At 40.4% G+C, this 15,806-nt stretch overlaps 1 protein-coding gene across 4 annotated transcripts in view; it reads right to left on the bottom strand.

Annotated features, from left to right (window-relative positions):
* PDSS2 (decaprenyl diphosphate synthase subunit 2) overlaps positions 1-15,806 on the bottom strand; it is a 285,207-nt gene that overhangs the window by 24,147 nt on the left and 245,254 nt on the right. For 3 of the 4 annotated variants that reach the window (XM_007190653.2, XM_007190652.3, XM_057528000.1), the window contains exon 7: positions 12,459-12,491. In XM_007190653.2, coding sequence (XP_007190715.1) covers positions 12,459-12,491 — 33 coding nt within the window. Of the gene's footprint in view, positions 1-11,620; positions 11,680-12,458; positions 12,492-15,806 lie in introns of those variants that run through there. The other variant, XM_057527999.1, reaches the window with a different exon arrangement.

Here is a 15,806-nt window from a genome sequence, read left to right as displayed (position 1 = left end):
ACTCTTGCCTGTAGCTTTTTTAGGAGTGAATCAATAAATAGTAAGCTCTGCAATCTCATGACAAATGCAATGCTGGTTATTTAATTAAAAAGAACACTGTGGGGGGCTTCCCTGGTGGCGCAGTAGTTGAGAATCTGCCTGCTAATGCAGGGGACACGGGTTTGAGCCCTGGTCTGGGCAGATCCCACATGCCGTGGAGCAATTAGGCCCGTGAGCCACAACTACTGAGCCTGGGCGTCTGGAGCCTGTGCTCCGCAAAAAGAGAGGCCATGACAGAGAGAGGCCGCGCACCGCAATGAAGAGTGGCCCCCACTCACCGCAACTAGAGAAAGCTGTCGCACAGAAACGAAGACCCAACACAGCCAAAAATAAATTAATTAATTAATTAAAAAAAAATTTAACTGGCTGTCCTCTATTCTTCTTAAAAAAAAAAAAAAAAGAACACTGTGGGACAAGAGCATGCACATCATGTAGGTAAACAGTCCTGGGGGTTATTTGAGGAATACATAAACTATGCAAGAATGAATTTGGGTTTCTGTTATTTTACTTGAGTCCATATCTTATACATTTCTTAAATCCTCCTCATGTCCAGGTTTTTCATCTGCTGATACCTGGGGATCAATTACCTTAAAACTACCATTACCATCGCCAACACCATCCACGTGACCCTAGGTTCTTGACATCCTAACATGCATCCTGACACAAGATGAGATCAAAACTCATTTATGATTTCTAGCACTAGAACGTACATCATATACAACTAGAAAACTACATCTACTGAGAGCAATGACAATGAAACCAATGTATACCTCAGCCATGCCTTCCAGGCAGATTGCATCAGACTGGGGGCAAATGCAGCAATCAATGTATGGGGTGACGCTGTTACTCTGTGCCATGTAACTGTAATCATATCTGCAGGATTAACACCTCTTCCAGATGTAGGAGGGCTCGACGTTATGGTGCTAGGGTATTTGTTAACATAGATCCTTACCTTCCTCAAGAGAGCAGTAATGAGAACTTGTTTTATTTACTTTTTTTGGCCACGCTGCATGGCTTGCAGGATCTTAGTTCCCTGACCAGGGATCGAACCTGTGCCCCCTGCAGTGGAAGTGTGAAGTCCTAACCACTGGACTGCTGGGGAAGTCCTGAGAACCTGTGTTATTTTTATTTATATAAATTTATTTATTTTATTTATTTATTTTTGACTGCATTGGGTCTTTGTTGCTGTGAGCAGGCTTTCTCTAGTTGCAGCGAGCAGGGGCTACTCTTCGTTGCGGTGTGTGGGCTTCTCATTGCAGTGGCTTCTCTTGTTGTGGAGCACGGGCTCTAGGCATGCGAGCTTCAGTAGTTGTGGTGTGCGGGCTCAGTAGTTGTGCCTCGTGGGCTCTAGACCGCAGGCTCAGTAGTTGTGGCGCACGGGCTTAGTTGTTCCATGGCATGTGGGATCTTCCTGGACCAGGGCTTGAACCCGTGTCCTCTGCACTGGCAGGTGGATTCTTAACCACTGTGCTACCAGGGAAGCCCTATATTTTTATTTATTAAAAATTTTTTTTTAAATTAATTTTTATTGGAGTATAGTTGCTTTATCAAGAACTTGTTTTAAATGGTTATATCTATAAAACTTTCTTGAAAGAGTGAAGAATGCTTACCAGCTTAAAAAAAATCACAATAATCATTGTACTGGTTCAGCAAATAAATGATAAGACAGTCGCTTACTAGACAATCACTATTTTTGAGACCAGAATTATGTTAGATTACAGAGTAATGCATACCATTTTCTGGATTTTTGTAAGACCACAGCCTGCCTACAAATTCTCTCTTACTTCTTTTTGTAGTATGTCTAAAGCACCTTGGGAAGCAGTATGGTAGTGAAGAGTACAGTGTGGAGTCAGCGGACTCAGGTGGAATCATGACTGTGAGATAGTTAACTGTGAATGCTGTTAGCTTATTCAATCTCTTCTCCATAAAATGAAGGGATTCAGAGACAGAATCTGATAGAACCACTTGATTAAAGTGCTTAGTGTGTGCCTTGAACAGAGTGCACAGTGAAAAACACACGTACGATGGCATGCATGTGACAGAGATCACAGGACGTCAAAAGGCCTACAACCTTTCCTAACAGGTGCACACAAATCTCGTCAGGAATGAAGATAAAAGGTAGCATAATTTCATTAGATCTAGAACAGGGAGACCTTCCATAGGGGGCACCATTGCACCATGCAGGAATCAATCTTCAGAGGTACATCTTTGGCTTTTATTACTATCTGGTGGATAGGTAAGATCTTTCATCAATCCAAAAAGTCAAGGACTTGGGGGAAAGAAAGGATCTACTCACCCGTAATCTTTAGTTAGGAGCACTGTACACATCACCGACCTATGTTACAGGTCCTGTGATCTCTACTGTTACCTCAGTAATTCTGTTTGAAAATCGAGGTGGCACGGTCTCCTTGCTATTTCAGAAAGGTGGTTAAGCACATCCAGGATCAATATTCTGTCTCACGTGTCATTGGGGAGGCTGAGTAGTGCCTGCAGACACTGCTTAGGAAACATGAGGGAATGTCTTCAGAGGTACCAAATGAACAAATTACAGCTTTCTGAAAGATCAGACATCTTGACTAAAATCCTTAATTCTGTAAAAAATCAGTCTGTAGGATTAGTGAATGAGTTTGAAAATATCAATCTAAGGTAATGACAAAGACTTCTGCCTAAAAGCCACATTCAACATCAACACAGAGATGCCTCCCTTTTCATTCTCTTTTTGGAAAACTCATGCCTCTCCACTGTTTTTTTTATGACAGGGAAAGAGACAGCATTCCCTTCAGCTCTACTTAAAACTGTTCCGTGGACTAAGCAGGCTCCTCTATGGGGACAGAAGGATCAATCCTCCACATAAAGTCATACAGGCTCTCCCTGTGCACAAGTGGCTCCTGATACCACAAACTGGGAACAATAATTGAATCCAGCCACCCTACTGTGCAAAGCATTTACCCACAGAACCAGCCTGGTGGGCATCTGTACTTAGCTTTCTAGACTAAGATTCAAAAGGTTACCCCAATTGAATCTTTGTTTCAACCCAGAGAGTATATGGCATTGAGGAGGTAACCATTTGATTAAAAATATACTTGGGGACATGCCGTGGAGCAACTGGGCCCGTGAGCCACAACTACTGAGCCTGCGCGTCTGGAGTCTGTGCCCCGCAACGGGAGGGGCCGCTATAGTGAAAGGCCCGCGCACCGCGATGAAGAGCGGCCCCCGCACCGCGATGAAGAGTGGCCGCCGCTTGCCGCAACTAGGAAAGCCCTCGCACGAAACGAAGACCCAACACAGCCAAAAATAAATAAATAAATAAAGTAGCAAAAAAAAAAAAATATATATATATATATATATATACACTTGGGGAGAAATAAGAGGAGCAAAGATGGAGTCAAATATGTCTTATGAATTAAAAGGAATATAGGCACAAACATCTGGCACATCTTGGGTTATTCATTCATTCATTCAACGGTAGTTCAGCATATATTTATTGGGCACCCAGTATGTGGCAGGAACTGTGTTAGGCCCTCAGGGTATAATGGTGTGCAAAACCAGACTCGATTCCAGGCTTACAATTAAGAACTGGTTTTCATCAACAATCTAAGTTTGCCTTAGCTTCCTGAAAAATGTTAGATATTATGCAGACATATAATTTTTCAGGACCCAGTAATTCAGAAAGATGAATCTAAGGATGGGAGAGATTGCCCCAATAAATACTATTGTCATAAACTAAATAATATTTTATATATAAAATTAGAGATGAAAGACCAATAAGCTAGGAATAAATGATTTGAAGAAAAATAAAGAAGATTTATAACTGCTTAGAGGATTGAATTTAAAGAGTATCAATAGGGCTTCCCTGGTGGCGCAGCAGTTAAGAATCCCCCTGCCAATGCAGGGCACATGGGTTCAAGCCCTGGTCCAGGAAGATCCCACATGCCGCGGAGCAACTAAACCTGTGCGCCACAACTACTGAGCCCGTGTGCCACAACTACTGAAGCCCACGTGCCTAGAGCCCGTGCTCCGCAACAACAGAAGCCACCACAATGAGAAGCCCGCACACCGCACCGAAGAGTAGCCCCCGCTCACTGCAACTAGAGAAAGCCGCGCACAGCAACGAAGAACCAAAGCAGACAAAAAATAAATAAAATTTAAAAAAATAAAATAAAATAAAAATTAAAGAGTATCAATAGTACTTGGGTGAACAAATGAGAGAGTGGCAATATTTTATGATGTCATAAAGAGGCTTATTTTTATCATTTAATAATTTTATTCATGGTCCACAAGGGACTAGAGATTATGATCATTAAATCTGTTGATGCCATTGAGGTGTGTGGGATTGTTAACACCTCAGAGAACAAGAATCTAATTTTAAAATAACATTAAGATATTAGTGGAATAGATCATCAGGGCAAGATGATAGTCACTGGGGACAAATGCATAATAATACACTCAGAGACCTAAGGAGGAAAAGCACTAGCTTTATAATGGGGAATGAATGAATGAATGTCCAGAGGGTGACTGTTTTGCAAAAAGACTTGAGGGCTCATAATAAGGCACAACTCTGGCTCAAGATACTGACTATTGCATGTGGAATTAGAATTTATTTTTTATTTTATTTATTTTTAATTAATTAATTAATTAATTTTATTTATTTGGCTGCGCTGGGTCTTTGTTGCTGTGCGCGGGCTTTCTCTAGTTGCAGAGAGCGGGGGCTACTCTTCGTTGTGGTGCGCAGGCTTCTCCCTGCGGTGGCTTCTCTTGTTGTGGTGCATGGGCTCTAGGCGCGTGGGCTTCAGTAGTTGTGGCTCGTGGGCTCTAGAGCACAGGCTCAGTAGTTGTGGCGCACGGGCTTAGTTGCTCCACGGCATGTGGGATCTTCCCAGGCCAGGGCTCGAACCTGTGTCCCCTGCATTGGCAGGCGGATTCTTAACCACTGTGCCACCAGGGAAGTCCTAGAATTTATTTTTGATTAAAAGTTTCACATGGTACAAAAGCTTCTTTGCTTTATTACAGACAGAAATTGATCAATGATTATTTTTCCATCATTGATAACTGTATTTTGAAGGAGATTTGGAATCAAAGCAGTGGTTGCAAAAACTGGCTTTAGTAAATTAATTGTTTTGAAAAAAAGATTAAACAAAACCTATTCATTATTGCTGAAAAAAAAAGAAACCCAAAACAAAAAATATCCCCCCTTTCTGAAATGTGATTGCCAAAAGAAAAACAACTGGTTTTATCTGATTTTTAAGGAAACAAGGAGTGGAGGATTTAAAACCTTCAGATGGCTGTTCTGGCAGTGTCTTCCAGCACCCACCCCTCTGCTGTGGGTAGGTCATCAGATCAGCGCCTGCACTGCGGGCTCGGTGTACGACGTTTCTGTCTTCCTCAACTGTTCCCCAGCACCTCAACCACAACTTCAGTCCTCACACAAAAATTCACAGTGTAAAAAAAATCACATTTCCGAAAACAAACTTATGGTTACCAATGGGGAAGGGGTGGAGATAAATTAGGAGTTTGAGATTAACATGTATATACAACTACATATAAAATAGATAACCAATAAGGACCTGTTGTATAGCACAGGGAACTATACTCAATATTTTGTAATAACGTACAAGGGAAAAGAATCTGAAAAAGAATATGTATACATATATTCAATTAAATATATATAACTGAATCACTGTGCTGTACACCTGAAACTAACACAACATTGTAAATAAACTATACTTCAGTCAAAAAAATTTTTTTAAAAACCCCACATTTTCCAACAGTGTATTCCTTCTATTGCCATAGAAGCAAGCAATTCTTTAGGAGCCTAGAATTAAATGCTGGTTATGTCACTAAAAACATGAGTTCAGGCAAGTTATTTTTCAATTCTCAGTAGCTCAGGTTGTAATCTGGAAAAATTCTAATTCAAATCAGAGTCTACACTTTTAAAACAGATACCTTTCAGAAAAAAAACCTGCTCAGACGTTATTACCTTAATGCCCTTATTTACATTTTTACACGTTGTCATCCAGTCTTTATCAAGCATATAAAATTTTATATAGCTGCATCCATATCATAATGGTATTTGGATTTGGATTTTTTTCCTTTAAATTGTATTATAAACATCTCATCTAATTGGACCACAAGCCCTTAATGAAAAAAGATGGGAGAGGGGAATGTCAATGCTTCTACATAGTCTCCATAATTATCACTAAAACAGAAATCCTAAATGTTAAGACAGCTTCAAGAGGTTAGAAGACATGAGAGGTTTAGTGCATACAGTGATGCTGTTTGGAATATTTTACCAAAGGAGCTAATGCAAAGTCCCAGGGTAGGAGAAGGAGCATCTGCCCAAGAAAGGGGTACAGGGAAGAGAAAACACAGCAACATCTGGTCTCTAAATGTGCCAATGTGAAAAATTCTCAGAGCCAGTTAGCTAGGGTTATGGGAAAGAACAAGCAGGAAAAAATTGTCTGCCAAAAAAAAAAAAAAAAGAGTCTGGCTTTGTCAGTAAACAAAGGACAGTAATACTTACAGAAAATTTCCTATACTATACTCAAGGTTCAAAAAAGAATTTTGGATTCAATAGGCAGCAAAATGGCTGAAGCAATCTATGGATAATAAATGAGAAGAAATGGCTAAAGGGCAAGCCTTGGAAAGGAAAGACTCTTTTTCTTCTTAAAGGGAAATGATGATATGTGATCATGCAAATGCAAATGTCTGTGGACAGCACAGTTTGCTGCTGGGAAGGGAATTTTAATGTGTACCCTATGCAAATGCGTTTTATAATAAAACAAAATGTGCAGGGCCTTCTGAGGGCAGGGAGGAAAGAGGAGGGCAGGGGCTCTAGACGCTGTGCCCGAGAGGCAGGGGAATGCGCTACTCTGGGACCCTGAACAAATTCCAGGAGAGGGGGCATGGCAAAAACCCACTCCTTTCAAAAAACCTCTCTCACGTTTGACTGAGAACTGGATGCCTGATAAATCAACACCTGCAAAATCTTTCTTTACCAAGTGCTTAACCCTGAGCAATTCTCTGTGCTTCGAGTGAACCTCAGTAAGAAGACATGAAAAACAACTTTCTTTTCTGTACTGAGTCATGGGGAAAATTATATGAACTACACAGTAAAGACTGGAGATGGATACAAAGAAAGCTCCTGCAAACTATTTAGAGTCTTTGCGTCAAAATCAGCATGACTGCCAAAGTCCATGTAAGGCCCAGTCCTAGGCACTTGTGGAAGAATAAGCAGGAGGCTGGCCCACGTGGCTGAGAGTCTGGTTTTGACCAAGTGATATTTATTCATATTTGTATACCTGAAGCAATTATTAACAGGAAATTGAGAAAAAGTCTGTATCTCTGTGATGGAGATATTTAAGCCAGCCTTTTTGAAAGTGTTAAAAAATTAAAGTTGTAGAAAGCCAAACCATAGGTGCCATGTTTTGCCTGAAGTGGTAAAAATACCATCTGCCTCAGTCTTTGAGCAGCATGCTTCTTTCAAGTAGCAGTAGGCTAAACTACCGGCATAAGCTCAGCTCCAGCTGGGGAAAATACACAAACGTTTGTAGATGTTTTTCTAAGTAAGAGTAGTCAACATGCTCGTTTTCCTTCAGACATATATATTAGTTACCATAGCAAACCAAGAGTGAATGTGGCCTGAGAAACTTCTCCACTGGTCCTGACACACGCCCATGAATTTCTACAATTCAATAGGTGGCACTCTTCCCTCTAACACTGAACTCAATCTGCTTGGGGCCAGAAACCTAGGGAACATGGACTAGTTCCGTATACCATGAGAGATACACACTCAGGGCTGCAGACCAATCACTGTAATGAAGATCCCCATTGCATCGCGCATATGAGCAAAACTGTCGGCACCAGTTATTTGGTCACAATTCACTTCTGGTAATTACATTCTGTCCAATAAAACTTCTGCAGTTTTAACTAGGTAAGTAAGATACTTCTTGTTTTTTTCATTTTAGAAGCTGGGTAGAATTGCATTACAGTTAAACAGCTTCCATTCCTCCCCAGCCCTGGGTGGATGAGCTTCAGGAGTAGGTAGAGTGCTCCTGTGCTGGTGTTAACCACCTTCCAGAGGCGGGAGAGACTTAATGAATGAGTAGTTGCTGAGTGCTTTGGTATCTTTAGATGAAAGGCAGTGCAGCAGTGTAAAGCATTCACATCCAGGCTCCATCGCCACAGGAACTCAATTAAGAAGTAATTCAATTTCTTTTCTGAGTGTTTGAGGACAGACCACTGTTTTGCTGAATGTGACAGGCACTCTCGAGATCTAGCTGAGACTGATTTTGATCGCCACTTCTGCCCTCTCCCCTGCTTCCTCGCCATTCTGAGACTGACAAACTTGGAGAGCTGGTATACAAGGCCATAGAGCACACAGCCAAAATAAATTTCTATGGTTCTTAAAATCTGATTTTTCAGATAAAATTTGGCTTTTGAGAAAACACTCACCACTTGGAAATAAAGAAATCTCCAGCAATAAATAAATTTCATGACACTCTCCAGAAACGGCCATTGAGTTTTTCAAATGTAGTTTTACAGAGGGACATCCCTGGTGGTCCAGTGGGTAAGATTCCACGCTCCCAATGCAGGCGGCCCGGGTTCAATCCCTGGTCGGGGAACTAGATCCCACATGCAAGCTGCAACTAAGAGTTCACATGTCGCAACTAAAGATCCCACATGTCGCAACTAAAGATCCCACATGCCGCAACAAAGATCCTGAGTGCCGCAACTAAGACCTGGAGCAGCCAAAAATTAAAAAAAAAATGTAGTTTTACAGATAAACCCACCAGGGGAGTCCTAAGCTGCCTAGCATGATGCCTGCATCAGTCAGCATGAGCACCAGGACCACATCATGGACCCATGATATGCTACTTAAGAGACAATACTGTGAGCTGGACCCTGCAGACATCTCCCTGACACTTGATAGTGATGGATATAATCGTTTTTACCCATGGTACTTGGATTTGGGTCCATGTATGGATGATAGGTCTGGGTTAATCGCCTAGATCCCTTAAATATCAGCACAGCACCACATACTCTAGCAGGGTGGGTTTCTGTTTATTGGCATGAGAAATATTGTCACTGGGCACTTGGGAAGGCAACCTTAGGGCTGCTGAACATAGGGATGGACTGTGTTATATAGTCAATATACTCTTTAAATGGCTAATTTGAGTCTACAAACCCCAATTCCAGACCTCTTAGCTTCCTGCACTTCTCCTAGCATCGCACTAATGCAGCACTCATCCATACGCATTTGTCATGCACCCCTATATATAAGCCTGTGCTGGGTACAAACGATGCAACCATGGACAAGGCCATTGAAGGCCCTGCCTTCAGGGCTCTTACATTTTAGTGGAAGAAGACAGAAAAAACAAGCAACTAAATAAAAATGATAATTTTAGATTATGATAAATGTTAAAGAGAGAAAAAACAGAGAAAAGGTGGACTTTCAATAGGAAGGTCTAAGTCAGTCCTGGTTGTGGCGGTAGTCAGCCCCAGCGCAGCGCCTCGCACACATTAAATATCAGATCCACAGTGCTTGGGCGGATGAAGCGGATGAAGGAATGAATCTGGACCGCAGTAGTACACAAGATAAGAATGTCCCCTCTCCCCCAAAAAAGAATGTCTCCTCTCAAATTTGGGCCTAAAGGGTAGAACAGCACTATTCTAAACTGCTCCTTTTATAGTAAGGAAACTGAGGGAAGACCAAAAAGGTTAAGTGGCTGATAACAGATTTTACAGTGAGTTGGTAACAGCCATTGCTCGGTTCCGGATGTTCTATCTGTGCCCCATATTCTTTTCTTTTCTTCCAGTCTCTTCCACTATCAGGTACTTCTGCAATAAGAAATCCTAAAGGAGTTCTCTGAGTCATAAATAAGCATCAATGAAAAATAATCACTCTATTGCCAAATCATGATGTCATTTCCCTTACTTTTTCGTTTATAAGTTATTTCCTTTACTATCACAGTGAAATCCCAGCATTTATCTCCAAGCTAGTTTATTACAACCTTCCCAAGCAATCTTCTTATCCCTGCTGATACCTGCAACTTGTGTCAAAAGCTTTCCTTTCCTCTCTGATTGAAATAAAAAACTATACCAGAATATCTCCTGTAACTAACTTCATGGGTCTTCTATTTTCTTATGGTCTCACTCACTCCCTCACCATTTACCAAGTGCCAAGCACTGTGTTGGGCACCAAGCATACAAATAAGATACTGTCTCTGCCCTCAAAGAACTCACAGTCTATGATCTGTCTCATAAATGGTCATTATAAAATAACAGAGTTAAGTGCAATGACTGAGAGATGCACAGTGTGTTAGAGAACAGAGGAAAGCCCTCATCCAGCCTAGGAAACCAGGAAGGACTTCCTCTTGGAGATGATGCTACATTAAGCCTTACAGAAGAGGCAGGGGTAGCCAGATAAAGGGGGACACAGCTGCATTCCAAGCAGAGGGGACAGCATGGGTCAAGGCACGGAGAATAGAAACAGTATGTTTTATGTAATTTGGTGCCGCTGGAGCACAGGGTAGGAGGGCACAAAGCTGGAGAGTCCCTCCAGGGGATGAGACCACAGTGCTTTATATGCCACTCTAGCAAGCTCTGAATTTGCCTTATAGACAACATGGAGCCAAGGAAGGGTTTTAAGCTGGAATGTGAAACTGCCAGATTTGTGGTTTAGTTAGACATTCTGGCTGGCGACGGATCTGTGGGGACAAAAGAGAGGCATACAGACCAGTCAGTAGGCTTCCTAGTGGTTCAGATGAGGAGACTCAACATTAAACAATGAAAGAGAGCTCAAGAGGAGGGGTTGGATTCAAGAAAATGTAGGATATAAAACTGATGTGAAAAACAAAAAACAAAAAAAAAACTGATGTGACTTGGTCATGGAACATAGGGGTGAGGGGGTAAGAGCATTTGGGAGTGACTTCTAAGTTTCTCACACGGTTGACTGGTGGGATGACAGTGCCAACATCAGGAGACAGAATAAGTAACAAGGACCAGAGATAAAACACTAAGACTGGACCCTAATGTCAATGATGGACTTTGGGTTATAAAGATGCATCAATGCAGGTTCACTGATTGTTAGCAAAGGTACCACTCTGCGGCAGGATGCTGGTAGTGGGGGATGCTGTGCCTGTGTGGGGTCAGGGGGTAATGGAAACTCTCTATACTTTTTTGCTCAATTTTGCTGTGAACTTAAATCTGCTCTGAAAAATAAAAGTCTATTAAAAAAGAAGGGACCAGAGATGTTGGGAAGATGCTGAGTTCAGTTTAAGACACTTTGAGCTTCTTTGCCTGTGGGAGACCATTTGGGTATAAGGCTCAAGTAGACATCTAAGATAGAGTGACGGATATAAAAGTCCTCAGTTTAGAGGTGCTCCTATTAATCTAATTTTTCTTGAAGAATGCAAAAGTTTGTGAGAAAGAGAAAAGGAGGACCTGCATTTCAGGCAAGGAAAAGGCAGGGAGCCAGGGGTGTGCACTTCAGGGCTGTCAGGAGAGCGCAAGGTTCTGGATCAGCCCTGGAGAGATCACTGAGGGTTTCGGTTGTCCCACTGCAAGCAGAGCCCTTACAGGTCCCACTTCTTCCTCCTTGTCTTTGGCGTGCAGGTGTGCTCACACTCTGGCTATTCTTGACTGTTGCAAAAACCAGATGGTTAGCATGTTCCTTTAGCCAAGCAGCTGTATGCATCCCATACACCTGCTAAAGTATTCCATTTGTTCCTCAGGAGAAAACAGAATGTGACCCAAGTGTGTTCACAGGCTTGCACCGGTGCACTGAAATCTGAAATCCCACAGCAGTTTTTGAACAAGGCTATGTGTCAGAATTATCTGTGGAGCCTTTTTTCAAACCCTTCCATCCTGCCCCTGCCCTGCTCTGCCCACCAGTGGATTTTGATGTTGGTGGAAGAGGGTATTATGCTGTGGTAACCCAGGCATGTATATGTTTTCAAAAGCCCCACAGGTGATATGAAAACTGCCTTTAGAAATCCAAATCTGCCCTGAATGATGCTTCCCAGGTATTAGCTGATGATGCTAAAAGCTGTTTTCCATAGTCCAAAGGCATCTTTCCAGCAATGGTTGGTGTTTACGCAGTTTTTCTTCACAACACTTACCACCATTTGACATTATATTATGCATCCATTTAGTTGTTTATTAGTTACCCACCTTCCCCACTAGCTTGTAAATGTCATGAAAGAAAGAGTTGATCTGGTTCACTCTTGTATTTCCAACATCTAACAGTGTCTGGAATGACACAGGCATTCAGTAAATAAGCTTATCATTAAATGAATCCTATTTTACCTGCTAATCAGCTTTGAATGTGATGACTCTCTTTTGACCTTTCAAATATAAACAAAAACCAAATGTCAAATTGAAATGTATAAAACTGTGTAGAAGGTACAAAATCTACCTACCTTAGCATAGTCTAATCTTCCTTTCCGTTGAGCCTAAAACAGAAAAGAGGGGGAAATTAATTAGTTCTTTAAAAATCATTTAGTACTTCTATAACTTTTGCTTCTCAAAGAATAAGTCAACTCTCTCCCCCCCTCTGTCTCTATATATGTATATAGTGAAATATATATATGTATGTATGTATATACATATAAATAAAACTCTCAAACATATTGAAGAGTTGTAGGAACAGTACCACAAGCACACATATACACTCTAGGTTTGACAGTGGCAGACACCATGACCCCTCACCCCTTCATGCTTCAGCACACATCTCGTAAGCATAGGACATCTCATACATGATCACTTTCAAATTGAAAAAACTAACAATAATGCCATATCATCTGACATACAACCCATGTTCAAATTTCTCCTACTGTCCCAAGAATATATTTTATTTTAGCTTTTTTTCTCAAACTAGAATTAATCAAGATTCACACATTGCACTTGGCTTTTATGTGTCTGTTTCGCCTTTTAAATCTAGACTAGCCCCTCCCTGTTTTTTAAGAAATGAAAATAAAAATCATTAACTTTTAAAATAATTGACTTTTTGAGGAGACCAGGGCAGCTGTCGTATAAAATGTCTCTTTCTGGATTTGTCATATTATTTCTTCATTGTGTCATTTAACTTGTCCCTGTGTGCTTACAAACTGAAAGTTGGGTCTGAAGAAGCTTGCTTAGGTTTAGGTTAAACATTTTTGGCAAGAATATTTTACATGGAATATTATATACTTCATATTGCATCAATGTGGGAGGCACCAAATGTCAGGCTGTCCTACTCTTAATAATGCTATAAATTTGATCACTTGGTTAAAGTGGTGACTATCAGATGGTTCCACCGTAATGACATATTTCCTTCTCTACAATTAGTAATCTATGGGGTCAAGTTTTCCACTTCCTTTGGCATAATTTTTAATATGTTGTATCATGCCAAAAGACAACCACCTCCATCCCACTGTCACCGGGGATGAGGAGAGGGAAGAAAGCTGGAGGTAGGAGACATCCTGTATGAGGTCAAATTTTATTTTAAATTATTTTTAGTTATTAAAGAACAACTTAAAATGAAAACATATACTCAAAAGTGTTATGTATCAAATCTGAACATAATAGAGACAACCAATGTGTTAGTATTTGCTGGTAGGTAAGCTCATTTTTTGTGGACTTCAGAACAAAACTCCTGCCACCTCTGCACAGAGCAAGAGCCCTTCAACTTATGAATAGGTTAGGTCTTGAGACCATTTTGTTCCTGAGTCCAAAATGATACTATACAGATAATAAATGTGGGCAGATTACTTTCATGAGAGAAAATGAGATCTTTATAACATTAGTCCTGACTCTTCTTGCTTCTTTATAATCTTTAAAAAATTTATCCAAAGATGCCTGCATTTTGTTTTTCTTGTATGTATAGCTGTTGGCACTATCACAAATGACTCAGTTAAAACTGTGACTTGTACACTTTCAATGAAACAAAAGGCCTCTGCAACAAATATACTATAAAAAAGAATTCGTGGTTTTCAATCTGCTCTTCAAAGTTGTTTTTGGGATCTAGGAGTTTCAGTGAACTAAGAAAGGTTTAAATTAGTCCTGAGATGCAATATACCAACAGGAATGAGAATCGGTTCTTGCAGGTATTTTAAAACCAGGCTCATTCTTCTCTCTGCTCAGATATTTCATATTTACTTGTTTGTTTGTCTATGGACATCTTTTTCCAAGATAAAACAGTTTTGTCTACACTGAAATCTCTCTCTCCCCGCTCTATAACTTCTGCAGGAGCAGTGTGGAGCCCTTGAGCACATCTGCATAGTGCACTCATGACCTAGCTACTCACTTTCATATTGTGCAAATATGAATTGGCCTTGATCTCATGAATAATCCATGGCTTGTGACCAAAATTTTAGCAGCAGCATTTCACAATATGCTTAGTCTTTAAGTTCTCAAACTCTCAGCTGTCTCTCGAATTCATTTTAGGTTAAGGGATATCTGACATGGAGGCTGATCCTGTGGTCACCAGCTTTCCACCTTTTCAATTGTTTGTCCTTTCCCTGTCTCTTGCTGATCAGCATGGGTTGCTCAGGCACAGCACTTTTCCAATGATGCACAAACTGGGACGCCTGTGGAATTATTCCTACTGTCAAACAACTCATTCCTGAAACACATCTGCCATTTCCTCACTACTTTCAGTCTTGTTTCTGTTCTAACCACCTCCTCTTCATTCTTGCACTTTCAACATCCTCACCTTACAGTGTTTAACACAAAGGACATGGTAGAAGTGTTGAAAGTGGTATCTGTTGAAAGTTAGAAAGTTGAGTACCTTTCATATCTTGAGGTTGCAGTGTAAAGTGCAGACAAACTATAATTTACAATGATGTAGGTGGACTTTTCCTTTTGGACGTATTGAGCCATTTCCCCAATTGTCTCAGAAAAAAAAAAAAATTCAGTTTTTTCAGGTAGTAACAGTAACTGTAATGCTGTTTACAGATAAGGACATATAGAGTAGTCTCATCACATACCTTGTTTATAAACTAATCATCTGAGAGAATTCTATTATTTTGAAGTACTTGTGCTTAATCAGTTACAAGCTATTTTCCTTTTTTAAAAAATTGAAGTACAGTTGATTTACAATATTATTTTAGTTTCAGGTGTACAATATAGTGATTCAATATTTTTACAGAATCACAAGCTATTTTCAAACCTTCTCACTTTATTTTGTATTACTAGCTTGGCCACCCCCTTTCACCCAGTGGAGATATACTTTGCTGGGGATGACGGCAAAGAAACGCCATGTATGTAAATCCCCATTTGTTCAACATCAGCTCTTAAATGTTTTGAAAGCTGAGACTAGAAGCCTACATAAAATGACAGCACGATTACCACAGCCATTACCACCTGAACAGGCTGTAACTGTTGATATGCTGCTCACCTGAATGTTCTTTTTATTTTATCACAACAAATATTCCAGTCCTGTGAAACCATTTCATCCTTGACTGCTTTAGCTTGCACATAAAAGTATCATTTATTTTATAAAACAAAATAGTATAAATATTTAGATCTTTATAGGTATATATTTCCAGCTGCTATGTGAGTTAGTATCTATGTATGCCAGACGCAAGCCTGAAAGTACACACTCTGATATAAAAATTTTTTCACAAAAAGCTTTTAGAGTTTATAAAGTACAGCAAATTAGAAACAAATGTAAATGATTTAATCCCCTACATAAGTAATATTTCTCATTGAACATTACCAAATTCTATTTCTTTTTGTGAAAAAGTTAATTTGGGAGGGGCTGTAGTTTCTATTTCATCTGATGGTGC

This window comes from Balaenoptera acutorostrata, chromosome 14 (genome assembly GCF_949987535.1).
Source record: "Balaenoptera acutorostrata chromosome 14, mBalAcu1.1, whole genome shotgun sequence".
NCBI classification, from domain to species: domain Eukaryota; kingdom Metazoa; phylum Chordata; class Mammalia; order Artiodactyla; family Balaenopteridae; genus Balaenoptera; species Balaenoptera acutorostrata.
The sequence above is the reverse complement of the archived record's forward strand: the minus strand, read 5'-3'. Positions and strand labels throughout refer to the sequence as shown.